This window comes from Rutilus rutilus (genome assembly GCF_951802725.1).
Source record: "Rutilus rutilus genome assembly, chromosome: 5".
Taxonomy (NCBI): domain Eukaryota; kingdom Metazoa; phylum Chordata; class Actinopteri; order Cypriniformes; family Leuciscidae; genus Rutilus; species Rutilus rutilus.
This window is the reverse complement of record NC_140213.1, coordinates 38,105,741-38,120,499: the sequence shown is the minus strand read 5'-3', so window position 1 is coordinate 38,120,499 and position 14,759 is coordinate 38,105,741. Positions and strand designations below refer to the sequence as shown.

The 14,759-nt window shown below is 38.5% G+C and overlaps 2 protein-coding genes across 3 annotated transcripts; one reads left to right on the top strand and one right to left on the bottom strand.

The window, feature by feature from the left end:
- The first annotated feature begins 60 nt into the window (after positions 1-60).
- Positions 61-6,526, top strand: LOC311290252 (zinc-binding protein A33-like). 2 transcript variants are annotated; one of them, XM_084408622.1, is made up of 6 exons: positions 61-550; positions 978-1,073; positions 1,157-1,387; positions 3,426-3,448; positions 3,531-3,649; positions 5,559-6,432. In XM_084408622.1, exons 1-6 carry the CDS (start codon positions 149-151, stop codon positions 6,071-6,073), a joined length of 1,386 nt encoding a protein of 461 aa, XP_084264748.1. In that variant the 5' UTR covers positions 61-148; the 3' UTR covers positions 6,074-6,432. The 2 variants fall into 2 exon arrangements, with proteins under 2 accessions (XP_084264748.1, XP_084264749.1); XM_084408623.1 differs by lacking the exon at positions 978-1,073 and having other exon boundaries at positions 89-550; positions 5,559-6,526.
- Positions 6,057-14,689, bottom strand: ighmbp2 (immunoglobulin mu DNA binding protein 2). Its single transcript, XM_084408621.1, has 15 exons — positions 14,411-14,689; positions 14,137-14,306; positions 13,836-14,031; positions 13,529-13,626; positions 13,269-13,432; positions 12,966-13,166; positions 12,215-12,362; positions 11,940-12,114; positions 11,319-11,501; positions 10,754-10,872; positions 10,361-10,455; positions 10,094-10,217; positions 9,096-9,938; positions 8,815-9,014; positions 6,057-8,350 (listed from the first exon to the last, which is right to left on the bottom strand). Exons 1-15 carry the CDS (start codon positions 14,485-14,487, stop codon positions 8,153-8,155), a joined length of 2,991 nt encoding a protein of 996 aa, XP_084264747.1. The 5' UTR covers positions 14,488-14,689; the 3' UTR covers positions 6,057-8,152.
- Positions 14,690-14,759: the final 70 nt, after the last annotated feature.

Sequence of the window (14,759 nt, the reverse complement as noted above, 5' to 3'; positions counted from 1 at the left end):
TGTGACATGTTTAAGAAGAGACACTATTTTAAAAAAAAGTTTAATAATCAGGTCGAACCAGTCTGTCCCAGTTGCGGTGCTCACTACTTTCAGATTTTCTAAAGAGGAAACACATTTCAAAGACTTTGGATTTGCAAATTCACCACCGATGGCTGAAGACTGTCAATTCACTGTGGAGGATCTACAGTGTCCCATGTGCTCTGAGGTCTTCAATGTCCCCGTCACACTGAGTTGCAAACATAGCTTCTGCATAACCTGCGTTCGGACACACTGGGACTATAGAGGAACACAGCAATGTCCTCTGTGCCACTGTACAGAGCACTCATCCAGGCCTCCAATCAATCTGGCTCTAAAGATGGCCGCGGATGTCTTCAAAAAGAAGCCGGAGCAGTTCAGGGTTAAATCTGTGGAGTTTTGCTCAAAACACAATGAGGAACTGAAGCTTTTTTGTCGGAAAGATGCAGAATTTATCTGCGATGTTTGTACGTCATCAAGAAGTCACAGAAATCATGATTACTGCCCTATAGCCGAGGCAACATCGGAAATAATGGTAAGGAAACTTATGTTAACCTGTATGAAGAAGATGAGCCTTATTTCTTTTGTAGCTAGATATTAGCATTTATAGATATGTAAACTAGAGTGTGGGCTATACAGGCCGTTTCTGCCGCATAAGAAAAAAAATCATGCTTTTGATAATCATAATTATGACATAAAATGTCATATTCATGAGATGAAAAGTCAAAATTATAACAGTCATAATTTTAACTTTTATCTCAATTTCTGCTTTTTAATCTCATAATTTTGATTAATCTCGTAATTACGATTTAGTATGTCATAATTTCGACTTTTTATCTCATAATTACGACTTAGTATGTCAATTGTTGTGGCAGAAATGGTCTTCCATATAAAGCATGTCAAAGGTCTCAAGTTAAATGGGATTGGTTTATAAATGCTCTTTCCATACACTCACCCCACAGAAAGTGCTCAGAACTAGGTACAATCCTTTGAAAAAACAACTAACCACTTTTCAAAAGTTAAAGGGGAGCTTGGAGGAACTGGAAGGATATATACAGGTGAACTATGTACAAACCTAGTCCCTCAACATTAACTTCCTCATGAATCATCCAGTCTAATTTACTGTTATTCTAATTTACAGAAACAAGCAGCTGAAACTGCTGCAGAAGTAAAACAAGAGTATGACAAGTTATATACAATCCTGAGGGAGGAGGAGGCAGCTCGACTCATGGTGCTTCAAAATGAAAGCGACAGCAAGACCAAGGTGGTGAGAGAGAAACTGGAGGAGGTCAATAAGAGCATTGAAGAGCTCTCTGACATCATCAACTACATAGAACCCATCATAATAGCAGATGATCTGACATTTTTAAAGGTCAATATGCTTTTAAACCATTATTTCTACTTAAAGGTGATGTGAGCGATGTTATAGATTAGATATTCCTGAACTTCCTCATTACCGAATTAATACATCCTTGTCTTTTTACAACCCTGCCGCATTGGTGTAACCACGTACACTCACCTAAAGGATTATTAGGAGCACCTGTTCAATTTCTCATTAATGCAATTATCTAATCAACCAATCACATGGCAGTTGCTTCAATGCATTTAGGGGTGTGGTCCTAGTCAAGACAATCTCCTGAACTCCAAACTGAATGTCAGAATGGGAAAGAAAGGTGATTTAAGCAATTTTGAGCGTGGCATGGTTGTTGGTGCCAGACGGGCCGGTCTGAGTATTTCACAATCTGCTCAGTTACTGGGATTTTCACGCACAACCATTTCTAGGGTTTACAAAGAATGGTGTGAAAAGGGAAAAACATCCAGTATGCGGCAGTCCTGTGGGCGAAAATGCCTTGTTGATGCTAGAGGTCAGAGGAGAATGGGCCGACTGATTCAAGCTGATAGAAGAGCAACTTTGACTGAAATAACCACTCGTTACAACCGAGGTATGCAGCAAAGCATTTGTGAAGCCACAACACGCACAACCTTGAGGCGGATGGGCTACAACAGCAGAAGACCCCACCGGGTACCACTCATCTCCACTACAAATAGGAAAAAGAGGCTACAATTTCCACGAGCTCACCAAAATTGGACAGTTGAAGACTGGAAAAATGTTGCCTGGTCTGATGAGTCTCGATTTCTGTTGAGACATTCAGATGGTAGAGTCAGAATTTGGCGTAAACAGAATGAGAACATGGATCCATCATGCCTTGTTACCACTGTGCAGGCTGGTGGTGGTGGTGTAATGGTGTGGGGGATGTTTTCTTGGCACACTTTAGGCACCTTAGTGCCAATTGGGCATCGTTTAAATGCCACGGCCTACCTGAGCATTGTTTCTGACCATGTCCATCCCTTTATGACCACCATGTACCCATCCTCTGATGGCTACTTCCAGCAGGATAATGCACCATGTCACAAAGCTCGAATCATTTCAAATTGGTTTCTTGAACATGACAATGAGTTCACTGTACTAAAATGGCCCCCACAGTCACCAGATCTCAACCCAATAGAGCATCTTTGGGATGTGGTGGAACGGGAGCTTCGTGCCCTGGATGTGCATCCCACAAATCTCCATCAACTGCAAGATGCTATCCTATCAATATGGGCCAACATTTCTAAAGAATGCTTTCAGCACTTTGTTGAATCAATGCCACGTAGAATTAAGGCAGTTCTGAAGGCGAAAGGGGGTCAAACACAGTATTAGTATGGTGTTCCTAATAATCCTTTAGGTGAGTGTATATGGTATCATCACCTGTCATTCAACTTATTGGTCTCATTATTTTCCTCTGTCTTTGTACTTCTTTACGATGTTTGGCTGTGTAAGAGCTGGTTCACACAGAACGCCTAATTTAATTGCCCTGCTTTTTAATTGCATTTCGACGTAAACATACGCTTGAGGAATATCTTTGTGCCACTCTGTGTGAACGGACCCTAATAATATAGGTAAGATACCTAACCTAACCTAAGATACCTAACAGTATAGTTTTCAGGTCTAAAAATTTAATAAAGTGATCAAATGTAAAACGGATCATGGTGCACACACAAATCTTATTACAGCGCGCGCGAGTTCTCTTTCGGCTTCTTGCGCTTGAGTGTTTAAATTGGCAAGGCTTAAATGAGTTTAATTTAAACAAAGATATCAACGTGCTGTTCAGGTCTCACCTGCGCTCATGCTATATCAACACCCGGGTAATGACGGTGTAAAGTCATATTACAGAGCAACATCTCAGTACAGTTTTTCAGTGACATCTTTCGGGCATTTGGATAATTTTCAGCGTAGTATTCCATAAAAATCACTCACAAAACCTTTAAGTTAGGTTCCTTATTTGGCCTCATCTGATGCAAAAAATAAAGTCTGGTTCAAAGGATTAAAATTATGCTAATACCTTTACATTTATTTTCTCGACCTACAGGAATGTAAGGAGGCAATAAGACGGTACTGTTAGCAATTGCTTTAAATTTAATCAGTCTGTTTTCTCTTTTCACACTGAAATCAACAAATAATGCATTCATTCTAGGACTACCTACACTCTACCTGAACCAGAATATCCAACAAGGGCACTTATAGATGTGTCTCTGTATCTGGGATCATTAAAGCATAGGGTCTGGAAAAGAATGGAAAATTATGTCAGCTACTGTAAGTACACATCAAATGTCTTCCAAACACTTTAAAGGGCACCTATTATGCCCCTTTTCACAAGATGTAAAATAAGTCTCTGATGTCCCCAGAGTGTGTATGTTAAGTTTTAGCTCAAAATACCCAACAGATAATTTTTTACAGCATGTTTCAATTGTCATTTTTTGGGGCTCAGAAAAACGCACCGTTTTAGTGTGTATCCCTTTAAACGCAAATTAACTGCTGCTGCCGGTCCAGGGGGCGGAGCCTCACGAGCTCGCGCTAAGAGCAGGGAGGACAATCTCATCTGATAATATCAAAACAGAAACTCTCAGTAGCGGTGTTCATTATGACTCGGAGTCGCACAGTAATGCCCACAGAGCCAGAGAATATATGCTGTATGGAGATAGAACAGGAATAGTTTAGTTTAATTACAGTTATTTGTCATCTGCTTTTATCCACTATTAATACAAGCCTGCTGTAGCAGACCCCGTCCGAATGATGACCAAAATATACTGATGAGTTCAATTAAGTTTATTGTACCTCACACAAAAGATGAGGCCTTAGTTTTACTCCAGAAAATCACTGTAAGAGCTGAATAAACACAGTATATAAGGGCGCATTAAAGTCTTATCCATAAACTCTCTCTCTCTCTCCCTTTCATTATCATGGAACATACACAGCGAAATACACAAAACACTCGTTAGAACTAACAGTAAACAAATATATACACACCTTTTCAGTGGGTGCTTAATCAACTGGTAAACTGTATATCCACGACTGGAAGAGCTGTCATAAAGTGCGCGCTCTCACTTTCATTTTTGCCGTGATCAGTATAACGTTAGGCCTGTCGTTCCGGAGACTGTAAGCTGAATCACGAACAGTACAGATCCATCCTCGAGTAACAACGAGAGTAAATGAAGACTGCTAAGTTCATTCTTACATCCAACAACAAAACACCTCAATCGCTTAGGAGACATTCTTGTCTACAGCTGCTCCAGCATGGAAACAATGGCTGACTGTGTCCAGCTCACTCAGGGCGGGTCTATGCTCAAACTGCAGTGTCAATCAACAGTCGTGGGAGGGGCCTGTGCAAAGTGACGTCACATTGCCCCGAATCTGAGAACAGCTTGTTCTGAGACAGTGCTTATGATTTATGGGGATTTTTAAAAAAGCACTTGGTGGATTTTTATCATTATAGGGTGGTTGTGTACACACACTGCCAACACACATTTATGTTCAAACACCATGTAAAAGTGAATTTTGCATAATAGGTGCCCTTTAAAGTCAGCATGAAACGGAAGTTGTGATAGTATTTTCTTCCCTATTGAAATCGCTTCTCGAACAAGAAAAAATGTAGGACAAGACCTGATTTTGTCCATCGGGAATCGATTGGATCATTGTCGTTGTGAGTGACAGGTTGTCCCGCCCTCACGCCAGTAAACACGTCATTGCAAGAGAAAGGGGAGGCTATTTTGATTAAAGATTACGAGGGCCCGGGAGTTACAAAAATAAAAAATATTTTATAATAAATACTGCAATATTCCAATATGTCAATTTCGATTTATATGGTGACTTTAAAGGGAGTGTTCTTCTGATATCATTTATTAATCCTAGTGTTATTGCAATGACTTTTTTTCTTAGGTGGAATACAAAATGAGCCATTTAGGCATTAGGCATCACTTAATTTCAAGCCTTCTGAAACGAATGTCTTTGTGTCATAGCTCTCAAATTTTATTTGCACCTCAAGAAATATATATATTGCGCAATGTTGGAATGTTTGAAAACCATGAATGTACAACAGGTTTAATAAATTGTGTCCTCCAAATCCTAAAATGAATTGGTAAGGACTACACTGCTCAAGTACAGTAGGCCTAATATGCAAAATCATGAAAAGACAATTATCGGTTTTCTTCTTGCCATCTCACAGGCTCTGTCCATTTTGATCCAAACACGGCACATCCTAACTTGATCATCAGAGATGAACTCACCACCATCAGTTATGGGGAAAAGCAGCAGCTTCCAGATAACCCTGAGCGCTGCACGGGCAGCATGGCGGTACTTGCTGCTAGCGGCTTCAATTCAGGAAAGCAGCGCTGGTATGTAGAGGTGGCCCACAGCAAAGAGTGGTACGTTGGAGTGGCACGAGTGTCCATAAAGAGGAAGACTGCAGTTTTCCTGAACCCAGCAGAGGGTTTCTGGGTAATTGCATATAATGAGGAATCCTATTGGGCTCAGACCTCTCCCCGCACTCGACTGACTCTGAAAAAGAAACCACAGGTAATCACAGTTGAACTGGACTATGACAGAGGAAAGGTTTCTTTTTCTAACACAGCAGATGGTGCCAGTATTTACACATTTAAAGAGAAGTTTACTGAGAGAATCTTTCCTTATTTTGCCACTGGGATAAATAAGGGGAACACGCTTAGAATATGTGCACTTTAATGTGTCAGTAATGCGGTACAAATATGTAAATATGTATCATACAACCATTATTAACCAACATAAATGTAAAAAATTAAGCTTATTTTAGGATCATTTGTGCATTGTGCCATTTTTATGGGACCATCTTTTTTTTCTACCATTATTTTCAAGGGTCATTATCATTTAATTTTCATTACTGTAATACAGCAGTTTTTACAATCACTTTAAATCAGAGTTTTTAGTAATAAGAAGCTTTCCTGTTTTAGCCAGTATTTGAGTTTGTGACAGTTTATACAATTAACATGTTGTATGTTGGATCTCATTCAGATTTATTTTGATTCTACGTTAATGCAGTTATACAATAAACATTCCTGAACATTAGCTACGCATGTTCTATTCATTACTGAACCACTTTTTGTGACATGATTACGATGTGAAATGATGATTAAAAAGTGCAGCAGCACAGTATGCTTCATATTCCTTTAAGGATATTTCTATTTTGTAACTATTTACTTGAGCTAAATGGTTATTTCTGATTCAGAACATTGCAGAGCTATTTTTAGGGTAAGCATTTCAAGCGCAGAGTATCATCTACCTGAGTCATCTGCAAGTCACACAGAACGGACAGCCAAAGACTACTACTACTGTACTTACAGTATTACAAATATGCTTCAAACAATGCTCTTAAATTAACATGAAAAACCTTTAGATAACCTCCTGATCAAACGAAGGTCAACCCATTACAAGAACCTCAGTAAAGCAGTGGTAGAGAAAAGGAATATGGTAAAGCAAACAATTCTGCTTATAATCTACATAACATATAAAGATCTTTAACCACGGTGTTATTTTACCATGGTGCACTAAGAAAGACTCATTTCCACCTACTATCATCAGATGTTTGTTTATGTATGAGTGATTCTATTTAGTAAAAACTCCAATTCATATTGCAGTTCTTCATCAGAAAACCTTTTGTTTGCTATTTCTCAGTTCATTCAGTTTTGTCCCATTCATAGGCCAACATCCGTAATGAAAAAGACAAACTAAGTAAAATATGATCCTATTGTTTCAGTTTCTGAACAAGACGTTCATTCATCCAATGCAATGGTATCAAACGCAAACAAGTGCAAACCAGACCAAGTTTGTGGCAAACCAAGTCGCTTGAGGGACCTTTAAAAAGCATTTTAAGTAGTTAAAAAATAAATTAAAAAAAGCATTATGTAGTGGCACATAATTTCTTGTCATAGGACTTGTGTTTATTAGAAATACTGCCCTTTGTAAAGCTCCTTCTAATGTGTTCACTAACTGCATCCATGGAGCTCACAATGCCACCTCAGTCTCTTATGTCCTCTTGTGGACAGATGTACTGTACACACAGAGACACCGGGCTGTAGTAGTAGACTAAATATATTAAATGGAGTATTAAATGGACCAAATCCAAAGCTTTGCTTAGCCTGTGCTCTTCAGAGCTTAATGGGAAAACTGAGAGATTACATCTGACATCAATAATCAATGCATCAATCACTGAGAGAGAAAGTGGAGCAACTACCTAAGCTCCCAACAACAATTCTGCAAGACATAAATCTTGTAAAGGGATTTCAGACTAGCATTAGGATTGGTATTTCAAGCTCAATTGTCATTCATAAACCCACTTTTCATTGTCAGTGCCAGTTGGGAGAATTAAATATGGCTGGTCTTTATGTTTTATGGTCTTTATATTTGTATATTTGCATTCCATTAAGCCATGCCAGAGTGGATCTACAATAAATAGCAGCTGTTCTCAGCCTTATTTGGGAACTTACCAGAATCACCTTACGGTTAAAGATCAAACTTAAAAGCATAGAAATCTTTCTATACATGAAGAGTTCAGATGCAAAAGCCTCTAAGTGCCATCTGAAAATTTCTTCTAGAATGGTCATTTTCATTGCCATTAAAGTGAAATTACTGAACTTAAATATACAAGCTTGATAAAAATGACCATTCTAGAAGAAATTTTCAGATGGCACTTAGAGGCTTTTGCATCTGAACTCTTCACATATTTTTCAAGTAAATAACCAACACATTTAAATTAAACAGCATTAGATTGATCAAGTGTCTAGAATGTCAGTTCTCTTTGTCTTTGGCTTTAGTTTTTCTTTGAGATGACATATCTTTCAGTTTAGAGTCTAGTTTTCTCTGCAGATATGCTTTTTTATTCGGATCCATTGATTTGTCCTTCTGTCCACTTCCTGCGTAGAGCACCCCTTCTTTACTTATCCTCATTCTAGCCTGAGCTTTTGCTTTGTCTCCACATCCGTGAACCTAAAAAAGACAATACATTATTTAGAACACATCTTTAATATGAATGTTTTAAAATGATCATATAATTATTTTTTTATTATTTCATTTTAATGACTATTTTCAACCCTCTCTCTGGCGTTTTTTATTGTATGACATGGTTACAAATTTTATACTGCGCCAAAAATCGCCCTTTGGGCTTATAATAAACTTTGAACTTGAAACTTAAAAAGTCTCTGATGCCAACACCCTGGAACATTATTAAAAAGAACTTCAGGTGTTTATTTATAATAGCATCTAACCAGCTTTCACTGTATTACACTGTATTTATCATTCAATAAATGGCTGATTTAGACTAGGAACAAAGTTTCAAGTTCTGAAAGTTACAGTCCATTTTCATATTACAATTATCTCAAGGAAAGGAATAAAGGAATATTTAGTTCTTCATGATATGACCTCTTTAATATAAAACATAAAGCAAGGTGTACCTCAGGTATATGGTGACTAAGACAGTATTGTCTGTTACAGTGGAGGCAGAGCTGCCCTAGTGTGAGGACGCTGGCTTTGCACTTCACAAAAGCACACACGCTGTCAGCTTTAACCACAGAATCGATAAGAGAGTCAAAATCATCATCAGCTGTGGCAGCTGCAGCTATATCCATGGCTCCTGCTTTTATCTTAGCGCTTCCTATGAAAGAAAGACCATGATGTGTAACAGAGAGAATACAAGTATTGAAAGAATTCAGATACTGGGATAGAGATCACAAACCTTTGGAAGATGCTTTGGGTTTCTTAACAGACTGGTTTTTACTCGCATTGAAATCTGGTCTCATGCTCTGCTGTTTTTTCTCCTCTCGTTTCTCCTGCTCCCGGCGCATTCGCTCCAAATGTAGGCTTTTCAAATCAATAGCTGCCTGTGAAGAGGCTTTTTGTGATTCTTCTTGTATCTTTGCTGCTGTACATCCGGTCATGTCTGGTTGTTCAGGCTCCTTCACAGGCTTCTCTGGTCCTGATGGAGGCCGGGACACAGTTATGCGACGGTTTTTCCCTTCTCCCTGGCTTTCATGCCTCAATCCCATTTCTTCAGAGAGCTCATGGACCAGTAGACGCTCGTGGGAATTTAGCGTGGAAGGAAACTGTAGTTCTGTCTTGTTTGGGTCTGTCAAAAACTTCAGAAGCTGTTCCCTTATTTCCTTTTTCTTGTTTTGTGTTTGATTGACGTCTTTGGGTTTAGAATGGAGCGAATTGGTGTTTTTAAGTTGATCTGGCTGAACACTGGACTGACTCGCTCCACTGCTTTTATTGTTTGCACTTTTCTTGTATTCCTGCTCTGATTTCTTGCCTTGGTTCTTGGGCTTCTGTTTTACGGATATAGCGTCTTTGACGTTGATCTGTTTGTCCTTTTCATCACGGATGTAATTCTGTGGCACACAGTCTTCCAGGTACTCAAAGGCAGTATGTAATTCTCCGTGTTCAGACATATAGTCCACTAAGGATTTGAGGAAATCATGGTTTCGAACAGTCTGAGTATCACACACTACCGCGAGCTGGCGTCTGGCACGTGTCACAGCAACATTGATCCTTCTGTCTTCAGCAAGAAATCCAACCTCACCTTTGGGGTAAATGAAAGACAATTAATATCTCAACCTTTCCTTATAATCACATCTTTGGAGAAGCTGGTGCATTTTATGTCATACAGATTTGAAATGTCAGGAGGGTAAATAAATGGATAAATGTAGATGTAGTCATCATTTAGATCTGGCGTACCCTTCCTGTTGGATCTGACCAATGACAACACCACTGCCTCCTTCTCTCTGCCCTGAAAACCATCAACAGACTTGATCTCCAGCTCTGTATATTTATGGGACAGTTTCTGTCTCAAAAGATCCACCTGAAATAGATAAAATCCTGTTTTTTTAATGCGTGAATGAATGATATTCATAATGAAACAGTAGTGTAATCCTAATGAAGGCATTGCTTTGCACAGATAGTTTTTTGTTTTTTTACACATAAGTACTTTAAAAAGCATCTCACCTGGAGATTATAGGGTGCAATAACTGCAATGTCTTTGACATGAACTCCAGCCTCAGTAAGAGCTTTGATATGAAGTGCCACAATGTCTACTTCTCCTGTGAAGAGAATAAAGAGAAAAACTTATTCATATACAGTATTTTATTATTAAATATATATATAATGTATGAATTAGCAGAGCAATAGCACAGCTGTACATAAAATAATGGGACATATCAGGGCAAATTATTGGTGCGCCCAGGACAGCAAGTCTTTGTGATGTATCGACAGCTATGGTATCCAGGGAAATGTCGGCATACCACCACATAGGACGAACCGAGGTTTCATTATCCAACCCCTTATATTAAATATATGAAGTGATATAAAGAGGTGGTTGTATTTGGAGCTGATATTAACCTTGATTGCCTTTAGACTGCTCATCTGTGTCCTCCATCTCATTCAGGCCACAGCCTGCAGTGTCAATGAGCAGAAGGGGAATTCTGGTTTCCTCAACATCAGCAACACCAGCCAGGTCTCTGTTCAAGATACAATCAATTATCTTCCTCCGTATTACCTCAACACAAGTTAGATAGCAAACTTAAAATAAACATAAATTTTTTTTTTAAAACACTGTCTAAAACACAGCAGGAATTGGGGACAGCGATTCTTTGTTATTTATTTATTTATTTTATTTTCATTTCCTTAGGGGAACAACAAGGTAGAATTTCCCTGATTTAAAATTAATGATAAAGGGGAAGTTAAAAACTCTAGGGACAAGCCCAAATAGTGAAACTGATAATTAAAGATACACAATGAAACATTTTATAAAGCTATCATAACCTACCTTTAAAATACAGTATTTTTAAATCATCTTAAAAAGAAAAGTTAGACTAATTGAACAATACAACATAGTACTTGACCAACAGTGCCAAATAAAATGTTTAAATGTTTTCTCCGGAAACTTCTAACATATTTTACACACCTAAGCAAGTGTTTCTCCACTGAAGGGTGTGCAAACAGCTTTCCCTGATACATCTGCTCTGAAGCCCACTGCATGATGGCACTGTTCATACGGTACTGAGTGGTCAGCATTCGAACCACAGAGTCTCCATATTTCTTTATTAGCCTCTCCATTAGGCTGACAGACAGGCCTTTAGATGCAGCACTGTGAAAGTTAAAGATAAATAACATTTATAATATGGACAACATTTTATCATTATGAGAGTACGTTTTCAACTAAATGTAAGGGCCTGGTTTCACAGATTAAACTGTTTCACTGATTTCATCTTATATTAAGGCAGGAGCAAGCTACTTAAATTAGGACATTTAAGTATGGGACTGACATATTTTAAGATATACCAGTGCAAGTTGCTTTCAGTTAAGACAGCTCAAACATGCATTTTAGTCTGGGACTAGGGTTAAGCCTCGTCTGAGAAACCGGGCAAAAGTAACATAAACATCGACCAAAAATATTATTTATTTATTCATATATTAAGTATTTAAAAAGATATATCCTGAAATGAAAGTGTTAGAGCTCATCAAGAATGGATACCATAAACCAAATAATTCACAAATTTAAGATACATTTCCTTTTCCTCCACACCTCTGTGATTTGATGGTGGGTGGCAGCTGTTTGTAATCCCCAGCCAGTATGCATTTGCGTGCTTTGAGCAGAGCAATCCAACAGCTGCTCTCTAGAGCCTGAGCACACTCATCTATCACCACCAGGTCAAAATGATCTTTAGGAAGATGTTTGAGAGGACCTTCGTCAGAGGCTCCTATGTTACACAAATCAATCATATTTGAGTTTCAATTAGGCATAAACAAACAAACATTTCCTGAAATAAAAATCCTGACCACTAGGGAAGGTTTACTTGCCAGTGTTAGTTGCTAGAATAACATCGGCTCTTTTCAGGATCTGAGTGATAGCCGTTTCCTCCCTGGTCCTCAGCTCTCGCCGCAGTTCCCCGATTTCCCGTTTCAGATTGCTCCGTTGGCCTTTGTCCCGAGCCTTCTTCATTTCATTCTGTCAATGCATTGGATTTGTTTTTTATTATGACTGTATTACAACACAGCTTAACAGATGGCCCCCAAATCACATTTGAACACTCAAGCCGCATTTTTAAAAGTTTACTGTTTTGAATATACAACATAAAACCAAGTAGCATTTGCAAACAAATAATGCTAGTCTTAATTTTGAACAGTATATTAATTATTGTATAATTTAACCATGAAATCAAAATGGATGGACAATTCTTATTTTTCTTATTTTTCCAGCAATATCTGTTCTCTTCTCTGATGTGCTCACGCGTTTACTAGAGCAAGGGCAGGACAACCTATCAATAACATGAAATCACAGCAACAGCCAAACCACAATGATCCTACAATCCAGTCAATTCCTGATGGACCTGCCTTACTTTTTTTTTTTGCTCAAGAAGCCATTTCACTCATACGTCACAATAGGGAAGAAACGACTATCGCAACTTCCTTCTCATGCCGACTTTAAATAAACATTTTTGTGAAATGTTTTGCTTGAAAAAGAGTGCTTTTAAGTTTTAAAACACGTTTTGGGGCCAATTAACCAGTTAAATGGGCAATTCAAAACAATTATGAGAAATCAAAATCTTACAAAAGCTTTGTCCATGTCCTTGCGAATATCAGAAATGATGTTGGTGTTGTCACTGTGCGCAAGGACCGCATCCAGTGAGTGTTTCTGAATCGACTCGAGCAGACGGGCTGGGTGACCCAATCTTAAAACCTTGACCTTGCTCTTCACAAGACGCTCTACCAAGTTGTCAACAGCCACATTGGAAGGTGCACAGCAAAGGATCTGTTAACATTTACAAAGATGTTCATCACAATATTGCATATATACTACGTCAAATAATTTATACCTTAACTATCCAAATTTAGAGTTTGATAACTTGCTCACCTTTTGTTCTTGTTTTACTGCCTGCAGGATTACTTCAACCACTGTAGTGGTCTTGCCAGTCCCTGGTGGTCCATGTATGATTGCAACATCTTTCTGAGACATTGCAAAGGACACAGCCTCTTTCTGAGAATTATCTAACCCAGTGTTGCTAAATTCCAAAACATCTGCAATAAAAGAAACATAAACAGACTTAAGGCCCCATTGGACTAGGCAGGGTGATTTTCGATCCATTTCAGGTGTCACTCCATGTATATGCTTACGTTGATGTGATAATATCCCTGGTTCTGAGTAACCAAAGAGGACACTGATCAGGTAAGATGCAGGACCACTGCTGTATCCATTTAAAGACTTTAAGGCCCTGCAAGAAGGAAATGCATCAAAAATTTCATGTGAAAAAACATAACACGAATAAACCTGTTAACGCAGAGCATATTTCATCAACACAGCTGATTTTGTGTACTACTCTAACAGCTCTGAAAATCCCAAAAAATTGATTTTGAGGAAAAAAGTATTAGTAATAGTAAGTATTTAATGATACTAGCTGTATGAACTGATAATTGCACATACTTTGACAGTCGTCTATAGGTCACATTATTTGCCAGCTTCATTAGATTGTAGAGTCCATCTCTGTCCAAGTTTAAACTGTCCTGTGTATCATCAAAAGCCACCGTCAGGGACGCCTGGGTAACACGTGTTACCACACCTGAGCCCAATTCAGATGGCTGACTCTGACCCTCTGACTGATACAAACCTATAATGTCACCTATAAACAGAATACAAAAGAGAGCAAGTAGCATTAGGTTTCATTAGCAGTATTGTATGAAATCATGTACTCCAATGGATTGTTTTTTTGCACAGAATGTCTCACCAGGTCCAAAGGTATTGCTGGGAAGAACTGAGGGTCCTATACTTTTCCTAGGTTCAAAAACTATTAGACGTCTGCCATACATGCCAGTGTGTTGGCTTCCGATCTGAAGCTTCATCAGAAACACTCCTTTGTTCTGTAGATTCTTGGGAGATAAATTCTCCTGCCATGCTCTGACAACACAAACAATATTTCACAGTTCACTAATACATTTGAGCAATACAAATGAATGGCTAGATAAATACACGTGTGGAAAAGTGAGACGTGTGTTATTTACCGTGTTTCTTCTAATTCAGCCTCTCTCTCTTCTTGCAGGAGCTCGAGGGTCTTGGAAACGAAGTTTTCAACCTCCATAGTTGTCAAATCACCTCGAAGGGTAACTAAAATGATAAGCTTGAAATTCTTACTCTGGTTATTTGCAGTTTATCTATTAAACATTCAGATGTTTATAATGTCAAAAAAACTATTTTGCTAAGTGACACAAGTTTGCGTATCATATGAGGCTGTCATGTCTGTTTGTATATTACAGCGCATGCACTGGAATGGGTCCGTCTCTAAATTAAATCCCACTCTGCACAGAAGATCCTGGCAGTATAATTCCGTCACGAAAAGAAATAGTCTCTAAC

What these genes read in the sequence shown, in the direction of transcription:
- ighmbp2 (XM_084408621.1), bottom strand. Translation starts at nt 14,487, where the DNA reads ATGGAGGTTGAAAACTTCGTTTCCAAGACCCTCGAGCTCCTGCAAGAA. An exon ending in CAGTAAAACAAGAACAAAAG is followed by an intron (nt 13,167 to 13,268) that starts GTGAGCAAGTTA and finishes AAATGTTAACAG; the next exon opens with ATCCTTTGCTGTGCACCTTC. An exon ending in GCAGTCTAAAGGCAATCAAG is followed by an intron (nt 10,456 to 10,753) that starts GTTAATATCAGC and finishes TTCTCTTCACAG; the next exon opens with GAGAAGTAGACATTGTGGCA.
- LOC311290252 (XM_084408622.1), top strand. Translation starts at nt 149, where the DNA reads ATGGCTGAAGACTGTCAATTCACTGTGGAGGATCTACAGTGTCCCATG. An exon ending in AGGCAACATCGGAAATAATG is followed by an intron (nt 551 to 977) that starts GTAAGGAAACTT and finishes CTCACCCCACAG; the next exon opens with AAAGTGCTCAGAACTAGGTA. An exon ending in ATGATCTGACATTTTTAAAG is followed by an intron (nt 1,388 to 3,425) that starts GTCAATATGCTT and finishes CTCGACCTACAG; the next exon opens with GAATGTAAGGAGGCAATAAG.